The following is a 23,731-nucleotide window of genomic DNA, read 5'->3' as shown; positions in this document are numbered from 1 at the left end:
TTTTTCTACAAAAAGAGCCCTGCCACAATGCAAAGATCTCTGTGGTCAGTGGAGGACACGTTTGGTCTGCCTATCTTGAAGGTGCCAGGCGACCACTGTCTATGAACAGGGTTGGTGGACAAGGGCTCAAGAATGTAATCGTGGAGAGACCTCTGCTTACTTAGGCATCAGTAGAAAATAGTCAGTGGTCGCCATGATGTATTTATGAAGGGACTATCACTCTATTATATATTTTTTAAAAATCAATCAATACTAATACTAGTACCAATACATTTCTATACATTCATACAAGAATAAACATTAAAAAGAAAATGATTCCACAATGCTGACAGGCACAGTCCAATAATCTAAAGTTCTTACAGAAATCTTCTTTGTGTCTTTCTTCTTGTACTAATATTGGATTGCAGACCAATAGCATAAAGGTCACGAATCTGCAGACAGGCTTGCTCCGACACCTGCTTCATAAGGCTTCTTCAGAGCAGAATACGTGTAGCTATATTGGTAGTGCTCATCATCCTCAATTCTCCACTAAGGGCACCATAAATATGGTAGGTGCAAAGGCTTGCAAAACTGTCCATGGAAGGAGCAAATATTTTATTACCAGGAGATCAGAAAATGCAGGGCTATTTTTGGGCAGGAACGCACAGGAACGGAGTTCCGGCTGGCTCCTGAGCTGGCCATGCCCAGCAGGAACTCATTAGCATTTTTTTTTCCCAACACATTTTATAAAAGGCCACAGCTAACAGCAGAAACTCATTAGGATTGGCCTAACATGCAAAGAAGTTCCTGCTACCAAAAAAGCCCGGGGTTTTGACAGCAAAGTAAACAGAATAAGAAGCAAAAGGTGGGTGTGGCTGGATGACCACACTTCTGGCAACATGGGGGCATGGCCTAATATGCTAATGAGCTGTGCTGTCAGGGGTGTGGTCTAATAGGCTAATGAGTTTCTGCTGTTGGGTGTGGCCTGTTATGCTAATGAGTTCCTGCTGTATTAGTATTAGTATTAATGTATTAGTATTAGTATTAATATTGATCTGTTTTATTGAAAATCTATAATAGAGTGATATTCCCTTCGTAAATATATCACAGTTGCCATTGACTATTTTGTACTCACTTATCCCTTGATCTGTCTTTGGTTATCCTTACTTTAGGCATCGGTGGCTGCTTTCCTTCCATGCGCTTAGTAGAAAAATCACTGTTGTTAACACTCGTGGTCATTATACAGCACCATAAAATATGACCCTCCACAGCAGGGGTTCCCAACCTCTTTGAGCCTGCAGGCTCCTTTGGAATTCTGACATAGCACGGTGGGCACAGCCACAAAATGGCTGCCACAGAAGGTCAAGCCAGCCACAAAATGGCTGCCGCAGCTGACCTTCAGTGACACAGTGAAGACACTTGTGCTGCGGCGGCAACTGCTGCCCCCCAAAAGTCTGTACAGCCAATCAAATCTCCAACAGCCAATCTGGAGCCTTGGCAGGGAAAAGCTCCACTTGGTCCCACCCACTTTCTAAAAACAGTTGGCAGTCACCAGGAAAGGTATCGCCGGATGCTGTGGTGCCCACGGGCACCCCGTTGGGAATCTCTGCTCTATCGAGTACAAGATGACAGTTCTCTGTCCTGAGGAGCTTTCAGTTGGACATGTGACCTTTACAGAGACCACAGGGGGAGGTGGGGAGAAAGCAGGAAGATTGTGCAGTCATTCCAGTTGAACGCTCTCAGACTTTGGTTGATGATGTGGCAGAAAGAAATAGCATGGTGGCGGTAGTCTTCTGAATGTCTAGAACCAGCCATTTCCCCACTCCACAGTCCTAGTCCACTGCTCTCAAGAAACTGAGAACCAGGAGGGGGAAAATATCCTCCGTAGTGATGCTCTAGGAATTTCCCCTAGTCTTGATGATCTTTATCAGAGAGATTAAGGGCAGTTTCTAGAGCAACTCCATATCCTCCGTAGTGATGCTCTAGGAATTTCCCCTAGTCTTGATGATCTTTATCAGAGAGATTAAGGGCAGTTTCTAGAGCAACTCCAGGAAGGGGCACCACATCCTCCCTAATCTTCACCTTCTCCAGACAATGCCCCTCAAGTGTTGGGAACCCTGTGGTGGAGGGAGATGGCAACCAGAATCAGGGAGGATCATGGCAGCCCATGGGAGAGGGATTGAATGAGATCCTTGGAGCAGCCAGTTTGTTCAAAGAAATGAAGAAAAGTCCGAAGGGGTGGAAGGTGATGGGGATGTGATCAGAGCAGATAGTTTCAAGTCCTGAGCAGAGTGCTATTTTACCAGTTTTGGTTTTCTAAGCACACTCTTTTCCCTCCACACAAGCCAGAAAGGAAGGTGACCATTGTTCCCATTTCACAGATGGGGAAAAACTGGTGCCGAAAGCAAGCTTCTTCCAGGGCTCTTTTTGTAGAAAAAGCCCAGCAGGAACTCATTAGCATAATAGGCCACACCCAACAGCAGGAACTCATTAGCACATTGGGCCACACCCCTGACAGCACAGCTCATTAGCACATTAGGCCACACCCCCATGTTACCAGAAGTGTGGTTATCCAGCCACACCCACCTTTTGCTTGTTATTCTGTTTACCTTACCCAGGGCTTTTTTGTAGCAGGGACTCCTTTGCATGTTAGGCCACATACCCCTAATGTAGCCAATCCGAATGAGTTTCTGCTGTTGGGTGTGGCCTATTATGCTAATGAGTTCCTGCTGGGCGTGGCCAACTTGGGAGCCAGCAGGAACTTCGTTCCTGTGCGTTCCTGCCCCAAAATAGCCCTGTTCTTACCCAAGGCTAAGCCATGGCAAAGTAAGATTTGAATGTATCCCTCTCCACCTTCCTTTTTATTGTGATTAGTTAGTTTATATCTCACCTTTCTCCCCAATGGGGATCCAAAGAGGCTTACATTGTTCTTCTCTGTGTCATTTAATCTTCACTACAACCCTGTGAGGTAGGTTGCGCTGAGAGTGTGTGACTGGCGCAAGGCCACCCAGCCAAACTTCCATGGCAAAGTGGGGAATTCAACCCGGGTGTCCGGGTGAGGGACACTGTCAAATGGTTGGCAATGTTTATGTGGAACCTCAGTCCGATCCGGAGCAGCTCTCCTTATGTCATTATCCATTTCCCCCCTACGTCATTTAGAACAAGTTCATCCTGTTATCAAAAGCAATTTATTTTTCTGAGGGCTACATTCCTGAGAGTATCCTCTCGCTCTCTCCCTGCTCGTCTCCTGTCAATGATCGCCCGTCTTTCCAGTATAAGTAATATGCCGCTTCAGTAAGGATGCCAGCCTCCAGGTGGGACCTGGGGATTCCCCGGAATTAAAGCTCATCTTCAGACCACAGAGAACAGTTCCCTCGGAGAAAATGGATGCTTTGGAGGGTGGACTCTTTGGCATTATACCCCAGTGAGGTCCCTGTCCTCCCCTGGCTCCATCCCCAAATCTCCAGGAGTTTCCAAACCTGGATCAGGCAGCCCTACTCCCCAATCCCCCAACAGTGGCCGGGGGAGCTGGCAACCCTTCACATTTATTTATTTCCAAGGCCTTTTTTTGTAGAAAAAGCCCAGCAGGAACTTATTAGCATACTAGGCCACACCCAGCAGCAGAAACTCATTAGCATATTAAGCCACACCCCTGACATCACAGCTCATTAGCATATTAGACCACACACCCCATGTTACCACACTCACCTTTTGCTTCTTATTCTGTTTACTCTGTTGTCCGAACCCTGGGCTTTTTCTGCTGTTGGGTGTGGCCTGTTATGCTAATTAATGCCTGCTGGGCGAGGCCAACTCAGGTCCAGCCGGAACTCCGTTCCTGTGCGTTCCTGTCCAAAAATAGCCCTGATTTATTTCTATTTACGTATTAAAACATTTATGCTCGTGGCTCAAGGCAGCTTACAATAATAGTTAAAAAGATTGTTTGAGTCCAGTGGCACCTTTAAGACCAGCAAAGCTTTATTCGCGGTATAAGCTTTCGCGTGCACGGACACTTCTTCAGATACATTAAGTTAAGAACATTGTCGGTGACAACCAGAACTAAAATCGCAAATGCCACATCTCTTTCCCCCCCACCCCCCTTTGAAAGATGCCTGCCAATTCACACCCCCTCAAAAGCCCTAGCAAACAAGCAGGCCTTGCAGCACTTCCTGAAGATCTCTGAGGAGGGCCCCGCCCCATATCTCTTCAGGAGGCCCAGTCCACAGAGCTGGATCCCTGACAGAAAAGGCCCAGGCTCTGGTTGATGCCAGTTGGGCCATCTTGAGTGGCATAATAGCCCATCGATGGGTGCTTGATTGACTGTAGTGGATGCAGAGAGATTTATGGAAGGGCCAGTTTGGTGTAGTGGTTAAGTGCGCAGACTCTAATCTGGGAGAACCGGGTTTGATTCCCTACTCCTCCACTTGCACCTGGCTGGATGACCTTGGGCAAGCCATAGTTCTGATAAGAGCTGTTCTTGAAAAAGAGCCGTTTCTGTCAAGAGCTGCGGGGTATAAATCCAATCTCTTCTTCTTCTTCACATTTATAGTATTTGCTATTATTTATCATATTTGTATATGCTGCTTTTCTCCATGAAGGGTCCCAGTGTGACTCACAGAAAACAACCAATACACAGTTTTCCAAATAACAGCATTAAACAACATACAAGAAGAAGAGTTGGATTTATACCCCGCCCTTCATTTGGAGTCTCAAAGTGGCTTACAGTCTCCTTGCCCCTCCTCTCCCCACAACGTACACCCTGTGAGGCAGGTGAGGCTGAAAGAGCTCTGCGAAAATTTGATCTTGAGAGAAAAGCTCTGAGAGAACTTGTAACTGACCCGAGGTCACTGAGCTGGCTGCATGTGGAGGAGTGGGGAATCAAACCCAGCTCTCCAGATTAGAGTCCCCTGCTCCTAACCACTACAGCAAACTGACCCTCCAAAAGAAATGGCTCCCTGGCTGATCCTGAACAAAGGGGCTGCCTACCTGCAAGCCATGGGCTCCCCCAGGCTCATACTTCCGGCCCTGCCGAGGTTTTAAATATCTGCAAGAAGAAGACAAAGTGCACTTTCACATGTGCTGAATAATGTACTTTCAACCCACTTCCAATGCACTTTAGCTATCATTGGCAAGTGGGTTTTGCCGTTTCACACAGTAAAATCCAGTTGCAAAGTGCATTGTCCAGCAGGTGTGAAAGTGCTCCAACTTGGTTGTGTGTGCTAAGTGCTATCAGGTTGCAGCCAACTTAGGGTGACCTCCAGCAAGGTCACCCCAAGTTGGCTGCAACTTGACAAGTCCAGCGAGAAGCAGAGGTGGTTTGCCATTGCCTTCCTCTGCAGAGTCTTCCTCAGTGGTCTCCCTTCCAAGGACTGACTTTGCTTAGCTTCTGAGGTGTGATGAGATTGGGCTATACCATGCCGTCTTCCCTCCGGAGACAAACTTAGCCTGGAAAGCACTCAGCCACTTGCACTAGGAGAACCGGATCCGATTCCCCACTCCTCCACATTCAGCCAGCTGGGAGACCTTGGGTCAGTCATAAGTTCTTTCAGAGCTGTTCCCTCAAGGGCAGTTCTCGAAAGAGCTCTCTCAGCCCCACCCACCTCACAGGGTGTCTGTTGTGGGGAGGGGGAGGGAAAGGAGATTGTGAGCCTTTGCAGGTGGTGGAATAAGATTGACAATTGACTTCTAAGAAGGTTTGAGTCTATCCTTTCCTTCCTCTAAGGTGGCGGTGACTTGGGGCGACCCTGTAGGGTTTCCCAGCCAGGAGACATGCAGAGGTAGTTTGCCATTGCCTGCCTCTGCATAGCAACCCGGGACTTCCTTGGTGGCCTCCCATCCGAGGACTCACCAGGGCCGACCCTTCTTAGCTTCCGAGATCTGATGAAATTGTCTAGATGGGGCCATCCAGGTCAGGTTCCTCTAGGGAGCTCAGGGCAAAATGCCCTGGTTGGTCCCCCCCTTTTATTCTCACTACAGCCTGGTGAGGTGGGTTAGGGTTAGACAGGGCTTTTTGGGTAGAAAAAGCCCAGCAGGAACTCATTAGCATAATAGGCCACACCCAACAGCAGGAACTCATTAGCATATTAGGCCACACCCTGCCAGCACAGCTCATTCGCATATTAGGCCACACCCCCATGTTACCAGAAGTGTGGTCATCCAGCCACAACCACCTTTCCCTTCTTATTCTCTTTACCTTGTTTGTTGTCAAAACCCAGGGCTTTTTGCATGTTAGGCCACACACCCCTAATTGTAGCCAATCCGAATGAGTTTCTGCTGTTGGGTGTGGCCTATTATGCTAATGAGTTCCTGCTGGGCGTGGCCAACTCGGGAGCCAGCCGGAACTCCGTTCCTGTGCGTTCCTGCCCAAAAATAGCCCTGGGGTTAGAGAAAATAACCCGAAATCACCCACAGAGCTTTATTGGTATTCGAACCCAGGCCTCCTTGGTCCGAGGGCAGCACTGAACGTTGTCTAGTGGGTCTTCCTTCTGAGTTGATGGATGCTGGATTACAGCTGGAGCGGGGGCCAGTCCCTAACTGTGGGCAGTGTTTCCTTTAAGCTGAGCTAGTGTGAGTTAGCTCACAGTTTCTTAGCCCCCAACTCACAGATTTTTGTCTTAGCTCAGGAAGGATGGCTCCAGGGCAAACTCCTTTTTGCAGCAGCCAAATCGCTCCCTCACAACTTTTAATGCCAGTCGCTCACAAAGTAGAATTGTTGCTCACAAGACACCACGGCTTGGAGGGAGCATTGACTGTGGGTAGGCTTGCCAACTGCCTTGAAGGAAAAAACTGCCCTAACAGAGGGTAATGGGATGTAGCCAAGAGAACAGCCCCTTAGGATCCAAGCCTCTGAGGGAACAGGGTTTTATTTATTTTATTTGCTTTATAGTTTGTCTTTCTCACTGAGACGCAAAGCAGAGCACAGGGTTTTTTAAGCAATGGAATACTAACAGTGTAAGCCATATAATAGAAAAGGGAGTAAGATTAGCCTACAAAGTTAGACAATTATTTGATTTTATTTACGTCATTTCTCACTTGGACTCAAGGTGGATCACATAGTAAGTCAATAGAGTCATCAGGATGGGGTACCAACAGAACTGTGCAAGAGGAACTGGAGTTGTAGGTTACTACAGTATCTGAGGAGGGATTTGCCTCCATAGTGATACTTTTAGGCATTTCTTCATATCTCTAAGGGCTTCACCACAGAGATGAGAGGAAATTCCTAAAGTGTCGCCTGAAAGTGAAGTCACATCCCCCCCAGAGTCCACCCTTCCCAGGCACCACCTTCAAAGTCTCCCGGCATTTTCCTAGGCACTGCTGGCAACCCTAGGTATTGTTTTGCATACAGAAGGTCTCAAGGTCAGTCCCTGGCATTTCTGATCAAACAGGATCTCAGGGTAGCAAGCCTGGGGAAAGACCTTTCTCTGAAACTCTGGAGGACCACTCGCAACAGTGAGCGAGGGGGACCAATGATATATTACTATTTGCCCTCCTGTGGAGGGTAAACCCCTGCTGTCATTCCCAGTCCCCCACCCTTAAGAAACTGAGGGGAGAGAGAAAACATGATTGGAAAATGGCCTCCCTAGTGATTGGTGGTCTTGGAATTTTTCCCATGCATTTATCATAGAGATCAGGGGAAATTCCTAGAGTGCCTCTTGGAAGCGACATCACATCTTCCTCAAACTCCACCCTCGAAATCTCTCACTGTTGGCTGAGGCATTACTGTCAATCCTAACCCATGGTCTGACTTGATATAAGGCACTTTCTGATGTGTATTCTTTTTTTTTTGCCACAGCAAATGACACGAGGGAAAGTGGGAATGAGGACGAGAAATGTCAGTCCCCAAGATCTGAAGAAAAAGGAGCACAGGGGACACTGACAGGAAGAGGCTTACAGCAAAATTGTGAGCAGAGAGAAACCTCAGAGAGGCCCCCGGGAAGCCACTCCACCATCTCTTCTGCGGACACAGATGCAAAGTCAGCCCAAAAAAGCATCAATGATAAGAAAGACACAGAGTCCAGAGAAACACTCAGCCAGAACTCAGGCCAGAAAAGCCTTCAGCGTACCTGCACAGAAGAGAACCCACAGGCATGTTCGGACTGTGGCGAAACCTTCAGTGACGGGCCCAGCCTTCTTGCGCACTTCAGAACCCACGCGCGAGACAAACCATACAAGTGCTTGGAATGCGGGAAGAGCTTTAATAAGAAGTCGCACCTGAATAACCACCAGACGATCCACACTGGAGACAAGCCGTTCAAGTGCTCAGAGTGTGGGAAGGCCTTCCGGGTCAGCTCCTTCCTTACCCTGCATCAGAGAATCCACACGGGCGAGAAGCCATACGTGTGCCTGGACTGCGGGAAAGCCTTCCGGGTCAAATCAAGCCTCAGCTCCCACGAGCGAACCCACACAGGCGAGAAACCATACAAATGCTCCCATTGTGAGAGAAGCTTTAGTGTGAGACCTAGCCTTGTCGCCCACGAGAGAATCCACACGGGAGAAAAGCCCTACGAGTGCTTAGAGTGTGGCAAAAGCTTCCGGCGGAGCTCTGATCTCTTCATTCACCAGGGTAGACACACCGGTGAGAAGCCGTACCAGTGTACGGTCTGCGGGATAAGGTTTGGAGAAACGTCAAAACTCATCACCCATTACAGGATCCACACAGGAGAGAAACCGTATAAATGCTCAGATTGTGGGAAGAGCTTCACCCTAAGCTCCTACCTTAATAGTCACCAGAGAATCCACACTGGCGAGAGGCCCTACGAGTGCTCCGAATGTGGGAAAACCTTCAGGGTGAGCTCGTGCTTCAGGAAGCACCAGAGAATCCACACAGGGGAGAAACCTTTCCAGTGCCCTGTCTGTGGGAAAAGCTTTGGTGTAAGCTCACGCCTCAATGCACACATGAGAATCCACAGCGGAGAGAAACCGCATAAGTGTTCGGTCTGTGGGAAAGCGTTCGGCACGAGGTCAAACCTTAGCAGGCATCAGAGAATCCATATCGGAGAGAAACCAGACGAATGCTTGGTCTAAAATTTCTGGGGAAGCTCCAGCCTCCTAGCTCTTGAAAGGACCCACACCCGAGAGAAGCCAAACAGATGCCTGGACTGGGGGGGGGGGGAGAGAATCTGGAAAAGAGACCATGTAACTCAAAGAGAAAACTAAAGGCACAAAAAGGCATGCCGGAGAATCAGGAGATAAACCAAATCAATATGGGGCCACAAACAAAAATGAAAAAGCCTTCCGTAAAAGAAGAAGAAGAGAAGAGATTGGATTTATACTCCCCCCTTCACAACCCAAAGGTGTCCAGAGCGGCTTACAACCTCCCTCTCCTTCCCCTCCCCACAACAGACACCCTGTGAGGGAGGTGGGGCTGAGAGAACTCTAACACAAACTGCTCTTTTTCAAGGACAGCCCTTATCAGAACCATGGCTTGCCCAAGGTCATCCAGCCAGGTGCAAGTGGAGGAGTGGGGAATCAAGCCCGGTTCTCCCAGAGTAGAGTCCGCGCACTTAACCACTACACCAAAAGGCAGGTTCATTAGCGAGGAGGCCATGGCTTAATGGTCGAGCATCTGCTTGGCATGCAGAAGGTCCCCGATTTGAACTTCACCTCCAGCTAAAAGTATATAGTAGTTGGTGATGGGAAGGGCTGAGACCCCGGAGACCCACTGCCAGTCTGAGTCGCTCGATAGAAAGGGGGTCTGATTCAGTATAAGGCAGCCTCATGTATTCACTGCGTGGCCAGATTTGAAGTGAACCGGAAGGGGAGGCCGAGTGTCATTGTTAAAATCCCGAGGATCACGGCCCAGGACTTCTCTCTTGAATGTGTCTGTGTTTTTTATAGGGGTGGATACCGAAGGACCAATGAACAGACTTATTGCGTATAAGAAGTCGGGTTCATCTGCTTCTCTGCTGAGCAGGTCCAAAGACAGGGCCTTTTAGTTGAGCCAGAAAAACAAACAACTGTCTAGTCTATAGCCTACAGCCCATTTCTTGTACATTTCTATGACGATAATCAGAATTTTAAGCAATTAGCGAAGAGGGTCTAGAAACTAGATGCAGAATGAAGCATCCTGGGAAACTCAGTTTTAAGGTTCCCTTTTTAAAAAAACAACAATAAAGCACGTTTCTGTCCTTTACACTTTGAAGCTATGCCGGTGACGCCTGGTAAAAATCTCAGCCATTTGAGTGGAGCTGGGGTGATCAAGGTGTCAAACTGGAAGAAGAAGAGAAGAGATTGGATTTATACCCCGCCGTTCACTACCCAAAGGAGTCTCACAGCGGTTTACAATCTCCTTTCCCTTCCCCTCCCCTCCCCACAACAGACACCCTGTAAAGTAGGTAGGTCTGAGAGCACTCTTTCAAGAACTGCTTGTGAGATAACAGCTCTGAAAGAACTTGTAACTGACCCAAGGTCACACCAGCAGCTGCATGTGAAGGAATGGGGAATCAAACCCCGTTCTCCCAGATTAGAGTCCGCGCTCCTAAGATTAGTGCTTCCAGCACTAAAAATTACACCAAGAAGAAGCTGATTGACAGAACAGGTTTTTGCATATCTGTAATTCACTCAGCCCCACTGCTTAATTTTGTTTGACTAGGGATCCTTGCTGTTGTTGTTTTTTTAATCAAACCTTGTGATTTGCTTGCTGACTGACTGAATCCTTCTTTTGTAATCTGCCTTGAGTCCCAGTGAGAAAAGTGGGCTGGAAATGAAGCCAATCATCATCCTTATCTATGCTGGGGTCCCACTGACACCATTGGAATGCTGACACGGAGTGGTTGGGTGCAACTACAAAATGGTTGCCATAGGAGGAGGAGCCAATCACAAAATGGCTGCCGTGGGAAGCAGAGCCACGCACATCAACACATATAGAGAGGAAGCCCAAGTGCAGGTCACTTCCTGTGGCAGGGAATTCCATGTGTTGATCACTCTTTGGGTGAAGAAGTACTTCCTTTTATCCGTTCTAACCCGACCGCTCAGCAGTTTCATGGAGTGCCCACGAGTTCTTGTATTGTGAGAAAGGGAGAAAAGTACCTCTTTCTCTACCTGCTCTTTCCCATGCATAATCTTATAAACCTCGATCATGTCTCCCCTCAGTCGTCGTTTCTCCAAGCTAAAGAGCCCTAAGCGCTTTAACCTTTCCCTTTTGGGTTCTCTGGTTCAAATCCTGAATGAGTCATGAAACTTCCCGGGTGGCTGGTCCCATCATGTGCACTCAGTCTCTCTGTCTCTCGACCTGGTGTACATTCCAAGGAGGGTTGAGAGGACAGGGGATAGGTATCTGAGCTTCTTGAGGGTTAGGGTGGATCTATTTTCATTTTTATTTGGCCGTCAACCGTAGGGTTTTCAAGGCAAGAGACGAACGGAAGTGGTTTGCCACCGAATGACTCCGCATAGCAACCCTGGACTTCCTTGCTGGTTGACCACCCGAGGGCCAACCCTGCTCCGCTTCTGAGCTCTGCTGAAATGGGGCTAGCCTGGCCCAGCCAGTGACAGGGCAAGGGCAGAATACCAATGTAATAAAACCAATATTGGGGGCCCCTGGAGATTTCCCAGAATCACAACTGATTTCCAGACCACAGAGATCAGTTTCCCTGGAGAAAACGGCGACTCTGGAGGGTAGACGGCGCTATGCCCATAACCTCCAATGAGGCTCCTCCCCTCCTCAAACCACACGCTTCCCAGATCTGGCCACCCAAATCTCCAGGAATTTTGCAACCCAGAATTGGCAACTAAGAAGAAGAGATTGGATTTATACCCCGCCCTTCACTCGGAGTCTCGAAGCAGCCTACAAACTCCTTTCCCTTCCCCTCCCCACAACAGACACCCTGTGAGGTGGGTGGGGCTGAGAGAGCTCTTTCCAGAGCTGTCCTTGAGAGAACAGCTCTGACAGAACTATGGCTTGCCCAAGGTCATCCAGCAGCTGCAAGTGGAGGAGTGGGGAACCAAACCCGGTTCTCCCAGATTAGAGTCCACGCACTTAACCTCTACACCAAACTAACAATAAAGCACCTGGGAAACCTTCCTAAAAGCAGCAGCATCTACTTTGAGAGTGTCATCCCACAACATCCAAGGTCACCCTCTCAGAACCCTTCCGGAAGAACAGCTCTTTCCCACTGAGGAAAGCTCCCAGCCTTTCGGCCAAGTGACCATCACAAAGCCAGCCATTCAGGAGGACGAGATTCGTGAAAAGTGATGGGGACACCCATAGGGAACCTTGGAAAGAAAGGACCTCCTCGAGAATAAGTTAGAGGAGGAAGGAATTGGGGATGGCCAGGAGAGGGGGGGCGTGGCCCCAGCAGGAGGAAGTGGGTGACTGGCACAGGCTGGAAGCTGAGGAGGAGCGTGGCCAGGCTGGGAGTCCTTCCATTCCACTGAGAACTGAGAGGCAGGATCCGTGCCCAGGTATACGGCTGGCAGTGTTCCCTCTAAGCTGAGTTTGTGTGAGCTAGCTCACAGTTCTTTAGCCTCTGGCTCACACATTTTTGTCTTAGCTGGGGAAGGATGGCTCCAGAGCAAACTAATTTATGCAGCAGCCCAATCGCTTGCTCACAACTTTAATGCCAGTGGCTCACAAAGTAGAATTTTTGCTCACGAGACTCCACAGCTTAGTGGGAACATTGATGGCTGGTAGCCCTTCCTGGGGCCTTGAGAGCCCAGGCGCCCCAAGTCTTCCCTCTGAAGGAAAATGGCAGTTGCCGAGAACTGTGCCTCAAAGGACTATGGGAAGGGCCCCTGCCTGAAGCCGGCTCAGAACATGGGTTGAAGCAGGGGGAGGATGGGAGAAGGGGCCTCCTTTGAATATGTACCTAGAGTTGCCTGTGGGTCTCTGTGGGCTGGCCAGTTTTCAGGACAACCATAGAATCATAGAGTTGGAAGGGACCTCCAGGGTCATCTAGTCCAACCCCCTGCACAAGCCAGGAAATTCACAAATACCTCCCCCTCCACACCCCCAGTGACAGCTGTTCCGCGCCCAGAACCATTCACACAGAGGCCAGTGTAGGTTTGAGGGTTCAATAACGACACAACACACAGATCTGTTGAAGTTCTCTGACCAAGTTCTCAGTTCTCTCTCCGTCTGTCTCTCTCGAACTGCCTGTCAGCGGCGTTTTATTAGAGCAGGCTCACACATTTCTCTCCCCTGCCCTGCACTACACAGTGAAAAGGTTACTAGAAGACTCTAACTAGGATCACAGTATATTCTTAACAGAATGTTCTTTACGCACAGCTCATCTTATCTTGCCCGACTGTAGCCAAGTTTATACTCTCAGCAGACTCAGCAGGCTTTGTGCACTAATATCCAATCTTCCTGTGGGAACATTGACATTCCGGGCATGCCTCTCAGAAAATCGCCGTTCCCACAGGCCAGCAGGTTTACTAGAATTTACGGTAATATGTAGATAACATTTTTAAAAATAATAATGAAATATGACCAGCCTTTCTCTGGGTATGTGGGGGTGATATAACCAGACTTATACATATTCTTAATTGTTCATTAGAAGAGCAGGGCCAAGTGGAAGAGTATTTGTGTGGGCAGGAGACTCCAGCGATCTCCTTGACTCTGATGGTTTCTTCCAAGGTTCCTTACAGGGGAAAGGCAGGCTGTGTGCTCATGCGCTGAAAGGCTACCGAGCAGGTTCCATATCTAAACAGGCTCTCTCCTCTCACAAATGAAAAACCTCTGTGCATGTTCAGAGGCACTCTTCCCTCTTAAATTGCCATCTCAGTGGTAAGGTACTCTGTTCATCTGCTCAGCAGCTATCAGCGGAAGGTGCCACACAAAGCCAGAGCTACCAATTTGACCATGGCCAGACGTCATACACACATCTATCCAGATGTACAGCATTCAGCTGGAATTCCAGCTGTTACCACAATCCCAGAAAGACATGAATATTACATTCAGATTAACATGGGAAATAGCTTGCGTGTTTGGGCAGGGTGCAGAAAACAGATCTTTTACCTAAAGAGGTGGCCATGAGTAGCGAGTCTTCAGTAAATAAGAATATAAGGATAGAAGAAGAGAAGAGATTGGATTTATACCCCGCCCTTCACTTGGAGTCTCAGAGCGGCTTACAAACTCCTTTCCCTTCCCCTCCCCACAACAGACACCCGATGTAGAGGATTAGTGCCTCCAAATGTGGAGGTTCCCTTCAGCCACCATGGCTAGTAGCCGTGGGAACCAACTTCAGCCTCCGTCTATCAGAGGAAATAGGTTGTGCTCTGCTAAGGAACACAGAAGGGAATGGGGAGGGGGTGAAAATGACTGAAAAATTTCCTCCCAAGCTGCATCTTCCTCTCCAGCATAACATACCCATTTTAGAGCACAAAGAAGAGGCCCTTCCTGGCTGTGCCTCTCCTGTTTCCCCAGCAGGACTAGAAAGGAAACTCACTCTCACTCTGCTCAGCACAACAGGGCAGAGAGGCCAAGGCCTTCCCCTAATGTTGCCTCCTGGCTCTTCCCCTGATGTTGTAACCCGTTTACGGGATGGGCGGGATCTAAAAGCGAAAAATAAACAAATAAACAAATGTTGCCTCCTGATTCTGGGATTCAGAGAATTAGTGCCTCCGAATGTGGAGGTTCCCTTCAGCCACCATGGCTAGTAGCCGTGGGAACCAACTTCAGCCTCGTCTATCAGGGGAAATAAATTGCGCTCTGATAAGGAACACAGGGAATGGGGGGTGGGGGGTGGAAATGACTGAGAAATTTCCTCCCAAGCTGCATCTTCCTCTCCAGCATAACATACCCATTTTAGAGCACAAAGAAGAGGCCCTTCCTGGCTGTGCCTCTTCTGTTTCCCCAGCAGGAGCAGAAAGGAAACTCACTCTCACCCTGCTCAGCTGGGAAGGAAAGGTTCTCTCCAGCCCCCTTTTTGAGCCAAGGCCTTCCTCTGCCCTCAAGGGCCCATCACTGACGTGAAGAGAGAGAGAGATGGGGAATCGTTCCTGCCCTCTCTTGGGAAAACTTCCCGCCTCTTTAATAATTCTTGGACTGCAAGGAGATCAGATCAGTCAGTCCTAAAAGAAATCAACCCTGACTGTTCCCTGGAAGGCCAGATAATGAAACTGAAGCTCAAATACTTTGGCCACCCAATGAGAAGGGAGCACTCACTGGAGAAGACCCTGATGCTGGGAAAGACTGAAGGTCAAAGAAGACGGGGACGGCAAAGGATGAGATGGTTAGACAGTGTCATAGATGCAACGAACAGGAAGTTGAGCCAACTTCAGAGGACGGCGGAAGACCGGAGGGCCTGGCGAGAGTTCGTCCATGGGGTCGCGAAGAGTCGGACTCGACTGTGCGACTGAACAACAAAATATGTCAGTGCCTAGAAAAGTGTATTTTCAAGTGGGAGAAGAACGTGCCGTAAGAAACCCTGAAGATCTGGACTGGAAAGGTTTTCTTCTCCATCACCTTCTGTTTCTTTCTTAGTATCTCTCCAGCTGATCTCTCATGCTGTGGGGCTGGTCATGGGAAGCTGCCCCACACAGCCACCGAAGAGCGAATGATAGAATCATAGAGGGCCATACAAGCCATCTAGTCCAACCCCCTGCTCAAGAAGAAACCTTCTCTTTACAAATACTTCTGTTCTGTTCTTCCATCTGGGTCTGGTTGTTGCGGTGAACTACATTTCCCAGAAGGAGTTGCGGGCACGAAAGAGTCAACCTTTCCTTTTCCGGGCGTGGAAAAGGGTGGTTTTTCATTGAGTTGGAGAAAGACATCTGGGGAACATCATGGAATTCCAGAGCGCCTCTCTTCTTTCTCCTTTCCCCCGGCTGGAGGGAGAACTTGGCTTTTGCACGTCTGAAAGGAAGGTGAGGAGGATTTCATCAGCAGCTCTTGGTTAAGTCTAGGGGAGGTGAGAGAAAAATACGTTTGAACGGGACTGAAAGAAAAAGAGGACGGAGCAGCAGGATAGAGGCTTCCCCGGGCAAGATTTGTGCGGCGGGGGGGACACACCTCCTTTTCCACTCACTTGAATGTGTTCCCTGCAACCAGCCTGGGCTTATTTTATTATGAAGACTTAGATGGACCCCCGGTGTGATGCAGCAGGGTTCATTGTCTGTTCTTCCTCCCTTAGCTGGCTGCACTGTCAGTGGTATTTTTTTGCACGCTTCACTGGCTGACCCCCGTAGAGGCGCTTGGCTTTATTCTGCTCTTGTAATGGTATTTTCAGTACTAGTATAGGTAAAGGTAAAGGTTCCCTTGCTCGAAAGCCAGTCGAATCCGACTCTAGGGCTGCGGTGCTCATCTCCGTTTCAAAGCCGAAGAGCCAGCGTTGTCCGAAGACGTTTCCGTGGTCATGTGGCCGGCGTGACTAAACACCAAGGCGCACGGGACGCTGTCACCTTCCCACCGAAGTGGTACCTATTTATCTACTTGCGATTTCTTGCTTTCAAACTGCTAGGTTGGCAGGAGCTGGAACTAGAGACGGGAGCTCACTCCGTTTTGCGGCACCCGGGTCTCGAACTGCTGAACTACCGACCTTCCACAGCCTGCTGTTCAGCGTCTTAACCATTTGAGCCACTGCAACTCAGGGTTTCAGTAGTATAGAGCGCTGCTTTTTCTGGCGTGCGCTCCCAGTGAGCATCAACCTCAAGAAGACCTCTGAGTTGGAAACTGGTCTGAGAGTTTCTTTGGCGGAAGAGGGAATCAACTGCACCCTCTCGCTCTGTGCTGCCTCCACCTTCCTGGCTTCTCGAGAGTAAACCATCACTTCCAGGGCAAGGTACTAGAGGGATTTTCTGTTGTTAATCTGGGATTGTTAATGTGTCCATTTCCTTCATTTTGACAACCCAGATCCTAGCTTTCCTTTTATTGTAGACAATTCGTTTCCCCCAAGACAATTTAGAAATATTTCCACAAGATGTTTGCCTTAAACGGTTTCTGTTCTATGAAACACAAAATCTGTTGAGATGTTGAACAGCGTGCTTGCAGTCCAAGGGCATGGTGTGCAAACTGCAGTAATTTCGTTCCCCTGCCTGGATGGAGAATTTGGCTTTTGCACATCCACAGAAAACGTTGATATAGAACAAAATATATGATGAGCTTAAGTAGGCCAGTTTATTTTTACAGAACTGGATGTAAGCCTTAGAATAACACAAAGTGCCTCTGCAAAAAAAAATGTTTAAAGCAGAAACCATCTCTAGAATCAGGATGCTAATATATTTGTGGGGTTAAATGTGCAGGATAGTATAGTAGACACTGGTAGACAGTTGATAGGCAGGACTGAAGCCATTTTTAAATTCTTTGAGCAGTTCAGGCCAAATAAACTCTTAGCAAAGCTACATTCAGTTAAAGTGCAAACCAGGATTTGGCAAAGTGGGTAATTTTATTTATTTATTTGTTTGTTTGTTTAATTTATATTACACCCTCCCTGCCAGGGCAGGCTCAGGGCGGCTTACAGAATACATACATACATACATACATACATACATACATACATACATACATACATACATACATACATACATACATACATACATACATACATACATACATACATACATACATACATACATACATACATACATACATACATACATACATACATACATACATACATACATACATACATACATACATATATATATATCAGCAAAATAAGTTAAAAGACAAGATTTAAATACAGTCACATATAACAGCATATAAAATCATAGGTGCTAGTAGACATCGGTGTTAATAAGTGCTAATAAGTGAAGGCGGCATTCCCACGGCATCCAAATGGTCAACTGCCACCATAGTCTGGGTTCTTACCAGGCTGTTGGTTATTACGTTGGTACTGCTATTGAGGGCCAGGGCCATAATACTGGGAGGCGGCACCCTAATCGAAAGCCTGGTGGAAGAGCTCCATTTTACAGGCCCTGCGGAACTGTACGAGGTCCCGCAGGGCCCTGATGTCATCTGGGAGCTCATTCCACCAGTATGGGTCCGCCACAGAGAAAGCCCTGGCCCTCGTCACAGTTAGCCTGGCTTCTTTAGGGCCTGGAAGGGCCAGACAAGATGTTCCAGATCATAGCTGATTAAGCAAAACTGGTCACCTTCAGAAATAGAGAAGTTGCTTTGCAAATCTCAGAAGACATCTGGGCATTCTAAATAAGGGCGAAGGAAATGTATGCTTGGCAAATGCAGTTATATAGATATAAAGGAAGCTTAAGCGTCGTAGTCTGTGGACATCTGTGCATGTCTAAAAGTTGTTTACTTCAGTCTCTAAATGGCTGGGTTATGCTACCAGGGTCTCTTTTATTGCAATAACGTGTCTACTTCTGGAATCTCACTGGTGGTGTTCACCACTGGGCATTGGCACACTAGGTGCCAAGGGCCAATTTGGCTAACAATCAGTTGAGGTTTTTTTGTTTTATTGATTACTTGGACTTGATCAAGAGAAGCCTGGTTTTGTGCAACTTTCTGGACTTGTACTTCTTGGACACATTCAGTGTATTAGACTATCAGATGCTAAAAAAAAGTTAATGCAATTTTCCTTGCCATAGGTTTGATGTATCACATTCTTTTAAGCAATTGAGCAGGCAGTGGGGTCATTCTTTCCTTCTTTAAAGCTCAGGCACAGGAATAGATGATTAACTGGACTATATTTTCCACTTTCAGATATCCCCAGTGTCCTTCACGGAGGTAGCCGTGTCCTTCACGGAGGAGGAATGGGCTCTGCTGGGTCCAGGCCAAAGAAAAGTCTTCTGGGAAGTGATGGAGGAAAATTATGAGGCCGTGGCCTCTCTGGGTGAGGCTTTTCCCCCGTTTGATTATGAACACAGAAGAGAAGGGAGGGGGTGGCATCTTTCTTTGGCCCTCTTAAATTTATGAACACACTTTGACACTGTTTCCTTTTCATTCTTGTGGTATACAGCTTCCCCTCAGTGACAAGATGTTCTTAGGGTAGCAAGTGGAAAGGCTTTGGGTCGCTGCTGTGAGGTCAGTTTTGTATTGACCGTGAAGAGGACAGAGGTCACTGAAGCAGGGGGTTTCATAAAACAGGGAAGAAGATTTATTCATACACACAGGAGGCTGCCCCGCAAAGTGACAAACGACCAAAGAAACCTATTCCATGTTCCCGAATAGTTAAGTTTCAAAATTTCCTTTGGATGTTGCTGTTGCAGGGCACTACGTTTCCCAGAAGGACTTGCGAGCACCAGAGAGGTCAAACCTGCCTTTTCTAGGAGTTGAGGGGGTGTATTTTCTTCAAGGTGGCGAAGGAAATGTATGGGATATGCCCTTCCACAGGGCCTCTCTCCTTTCTTGTTTCCCCTGGCTGGAGAGAGAATTTGGCTTTTGCACATCTGTAGGAAAGGTGAGTTTAGGATTTCATCAGCAGCTCCTGGGGAAGAATAGGGGAGAGGAGAAAATATGTGTGAAAGGGAGTGGAGGAGGAATTGCTGGCCAAAGGGAGGATTGGGGGAGAGGCGTGTGGGTCAGATCCCCACAGAGAGGGTGGGGGTGGGGTATTTAATTTTTCACCCAGTTGAATGTGCTTTCTAAGACCATCCTGGGCTTCCTTTTATTTTGTCAGATGGACGGATACCTGGTCTAGTCCAGGACGGTTCATTGTCTGTTCTTACTGGCCCCCATAGTTTGCTACATTTGCAGTTTTGTTTTTTGCATTCTCCGCGGGGTAACCCCCAAAGACACATTTGGCCATATTTTGCTCCGATGATGGACGTATTTTAAACTCCTACTGTCGCTTGCGCTAGAGCAGGAGTTCTTAATGTGTGATGGATTGCAGGGGGCCTGTGAACTTGAATGGGAAACAAATTGCATCATTGTTATCACTAAGCTCTAACTGACAGTTAGCATTTCCTTCCATGATGAACGTAGGCAACAAACCACAGTCGTCATTGTATTTCGTGCGACTTTGTCACCAGTGGAAAGCCAATATTTTCATATACTATTAAGTTGTTGCAGGTATCTTGAAACATTATTTAGGTAAAGGTAAAGGTTCCCTTGCTCGAAAGCCAGTCGAATCCGACTCTAGGGTTGCGGTGCTCATCTCCATTTCAAAGCCGAAGAGCCGGCGCTGTCCAAAGACGTTTCCGTGGTCATGTGGCTGGCATGACTAAACACCAAGGCGCACGGAACGCTGTGACCTTCTCACCGAAGTGGTACCTATTTATCTACTTGCAATTTCTTGCTTTCGAACTGCTAGGTTGGCAGGAGCTGGAACTAGAGATGGGAGCTCACTCCATCATGCGGCACCCCTGGGTCTCGAACTGCTGAACTACTGACCTTCCACAGCCTGCAGTTCAGCGTCTTAACCACTTGAGCCACCGCAGCTCCGAAATATTATTTACCCCCCCCCCTTTAAAAACATTATCTGAGAGGGGTCCATGTGCTTCACTGGACTGCCAAAGAGGTCCTTGGCTCAAGAAAGGTGATGAACCCCTGCTCTAGAGAGTGACGCCCTGAATCTCTCACCCCCCACTGCAGGGCTCTTTTTGTAGCAGGAACTCCTTTGCATATTAGGCCACACACCCCTAATGTAGCCAGTCCTCCAAGAGCTTACAGAGCTCTTCTTACAGGAGCTACTGTAAGCTCTTGGAGGATTGGCTACATTAGGGGTGTGTCGCTTAATATGCAAATGAGTACCTGCTACTAAAAGAGCCCTGCCAGGCCCCCAGGTTAACATGGCCTGGGGTGAATAGGCCTTTGCTTTGTGAGTTTAAAAAGAGAGCTAATGACACATCAATTTTAATTATGGCAGTTCATGTTTACAGAGCTGGGTGCAAGCTTTCCAGTAACACAGAACACCTCTGCAAACAAAAATGTTTAAAGCAGAAACCTTCTCTCAAAGCACAGTTTCTGTGTGTTTCTGGGGTTTAACATGCAAGATAATTTAATGTCAGCTATACACTTTATTCCCCCCTCCCATTTAATTGGTCTCGACCAAGAGAAGCCCAGTTCTTTGCAATCATTTGAGATTATAGTTTTTTGGAGAATTTTAGTATATTATACCTGTCAGAGGCTGAAAAAGAAACTAATGCAATTTTCCTTGTCATCAGTTTGACCTATGGCATGATATAATCAGTCGACTGGCCCATGGGAGTCTGCTTTCTTTCTTGAATAGTTGGGGATAAGAATAAATGATCCACTGGGCCATATTTTCCCCTTTCAGAGACCCCCGGTGTCCTTTGAGGAGGTAGCCGTGTCCTTCACGGCGGAGGAATGGGCTCTCCTGGATGCAGGCCAAAGAAAACTCTACTGGGATGTTACGGAGCAAAACTGCGAGACAGTGGCCTCTTTGGGTAAGAATCTGTTCCCTTCTCTAATGATCATGGAAGAGAAGGTGACGCCTTCCTTTGACACACACTTTGATTTGCCGCAGAGGAAAGAACGGAGCTCCCACACTTGGGGACCTCAAAGCCCCTGAGAAAGAAGGCATAAAGTCCTTCCATGCTGTAAAGAGGAACCTGTTGATGAAGAGGGCTCTGATCGGGAGAGAGGGACGATATCCAGTTAGGTTCCTGCTAGGAAATCCCTGCAGCTCATCTTTTCTTCTTTGGCCTTTCCAATTGGTCACAGTGTCTTTTGTTTGAGTGAGTGAGGAGGAGAGGAGGAAAGGTATCATTGATTTGACTGGACCAGAAGGGAGTCCCTTGCTCAGTGGCGGAGTTAATGACCTGTGTCGTGAAAGTCCGTGGTTCAGTCCACAGCCCTTGACCCAAAGGGATTTAGCGAGGAGAATCTTCAGTTTTAGGGGTGGGAAAGGCCCCTGCCTGAGGCCCCCCCCCAAGTCACCACCCCTTGGAGTGGAATCAGCTCGATGGAAAGTTCTGGGCACAATCTTGGTGGAGGAGAACGTGAGAGTCAACTGTGAGAAAAGTGGTAGGCGGGGGAAGAGAAGCCAGGCAAGAGGCACTGCAGCTGCCTTCCAGGTGACGAGTGGGGATTTGGGAGTGCTTTCCCTCCTAATGTTCTGCTCTTTCGTAGCCAGTTCAGAGCAGGTCCCAGTGGGAGCCGAGCCAGGCACGGACCACGCCCACATCTTCTTTATCACATTATCTTTATCCTGAGATAATCTCAGAAAATGAATGAAGGTGAGACAAATGGAGGGGGGGGGGAATCTCTTCTCCCTATTCTGCAGTTCGTGGACTATCTCTCTGGGAGTTTGGAAGATCAAGGAGGTGAACTGAGGCCTCCTTTGCCACCCCCAACAGAAGCTCTTCCACCTTTCTTCCCCTGGGAAAGCAAAATGGAGTTTCTGCCTACCAAGCAGTGTAAAAACCCATTCCCACACCCTGCCATCTGCCTTTTCCCTAAGAACAGAAGAAGCAGCCTGCTGGATCAGTGCATCTAGTCCAGCATCCTGTTTCATAGAGTGGCCAACCAGCTGCCCTGGAGAGTTGAAGAAAAGAGGGCATGGAGGCCAAGCCCTTTCCCTGATGCTGCCTCGTGACACTGTGGTATATTATGGGTTTTACTGCCTCTGAACAGGAAGCATCCGTGGGAAGTGCCCTATGTCTTTGAAGCCATGTCTCTTAGATCCTGCTCAGACACTCTAACCATGACACTGCACCATATCTGACAGCCCAGGGAACTTGCGAAATCCCATTTGTTTTGTAGATGGGAGATATTTTCCACCCTCCCTGTCTGTGCTGTGGCCCTTTCCTGTCTTCTCAGGAGTACACTTCTGCTTCCATTGCAAGTAGCAGAGAGAGGTCATAGAGCGGCTAATTTGAGCCAGAATGGTTCAGTTGCTTTCATTTGTGGCACTGCAAGTCCCACCATCATCCTGAAGTTAGTGGCCAATACTGAGGTGCCCAGCTGTATTTTTCATTGATTATGCCTTTCACTATCAACCTTACCTTAGAAGGCAAAAAGCACATGGCAGGGGAGTCTGGCGCTTCCATGTTCCAGCATGTTCCAATTCCTTCCATGTTTGGTACAGGTTCTGAGGGGCACCTAACCCATTTTTCCTGGCAACCCCCATATCCTCATGTTTCTCCGTCTCCTTCCCTCATTCCCACCCACCATCCAATCTAACTTTATCCCCCACCCCTCCATCTTCACCTTTCCCTCCTTCCCTTCCCCAACAACCTCCACCTGGGGAAAATGTGGCCCAGTTATGTTGTGCCAGCCCAGCCACTAGGGTGTGTCCAGTTGCAAGGGGCTAGCTGGGCTGGTCACAGTTGCATAGCAGAGGGCCTTTATTTACCCCTGTATCCCCATCCCTGCACTATTTGCCTTTATTTGCCAGCCCCTGCATGGCCCAGTTTTCATGTTTCCTTTCCGAACACCAACCCATCTTTTAACTGCTTTTTTAGTAACCAACCCATCTTTTAACTGCTCCCCCCAAGTTCAGCTTTATTGATAATTTATTTGCTTTATACTCCCCCTTTCTTCCCAATAATGGTTCAAAGCAGCTTATAGAACTCTGTCCTCCTCCATTTTATCCTCACAAAGACCCTCTGAGGGAGGTTAGCATGTGTGTTTGGCCCAACGTCACCCGGTTTGCTCCCAGAGCAGAGTGCAGATTTGAATTGCAGACTCCCAGGATATATTCTGGAACTCTAACCACTAGAGCACGCTGGCTTTTGCAGTGTGGTAGTGTTGGACAGTAGCAAGCAGCCAGTCCTGGATGAGTCATAGAATCATAAAGTTGGAAGGGACCTCCAGGGTCATCTAGTCCAACCCCCTGCACAATGCAGGAAATTCACAAACACTCCATACCTCCAGTGACCCCTGCTCCATGCCCAGAAGATGGCAAAAATACGCCAGGATTCCTGACCATGCAAGTGATCATGCACTCAGTCAGGCAAC

The 23,731-nt window shown here is 48.1% G+C and overlaps 1 protein-coding gene across 1 annotated transcript in view; it reads left to right on the top strand.

Annotated features, from left to right (window-relative positions):
- Nucleotides 1-7,768: 7,768 nt before the first annotated feature.
- LOC107122456 (zinc finger protein 208-like) overlaps nucleotides 7,769-23,731 on the top strand; it is a gene marked incomplete at its 5' end in the record, with an annotated part of 108,266 nt that continues 92,303 nt past the window's right edge. The window contains one exon of the mRNA XM_015425558.1: nucleotides 7,769-8,924. Coding sequence (XP_015281044.1) covers nucleotides 7,769-8,924 — 1,156 coding nt within the window. The remainder of the gene's footprint in view (nucleotides 8,925-23,731) is intronic.

Source organism: Gekko japonicus, unplaced genomic scaffold, assembly GCF_001447785.1.
Source record: "Gekko japonicus isolate JY-2015 unplaced genomic scaffold, Gekko_japonicus_V1.1 scaffold729, whole genome shotgun sequence".
NCBI classification, from domain to species: Eukaryota; Metazoa; Chordata; class Lepidosauria; order Squamata; family Gekkonidae; genus Gekko; species Gekko japonicus.
This window is presented reverse-complemented; position numbering and strand designations above follow the sequence as displayed.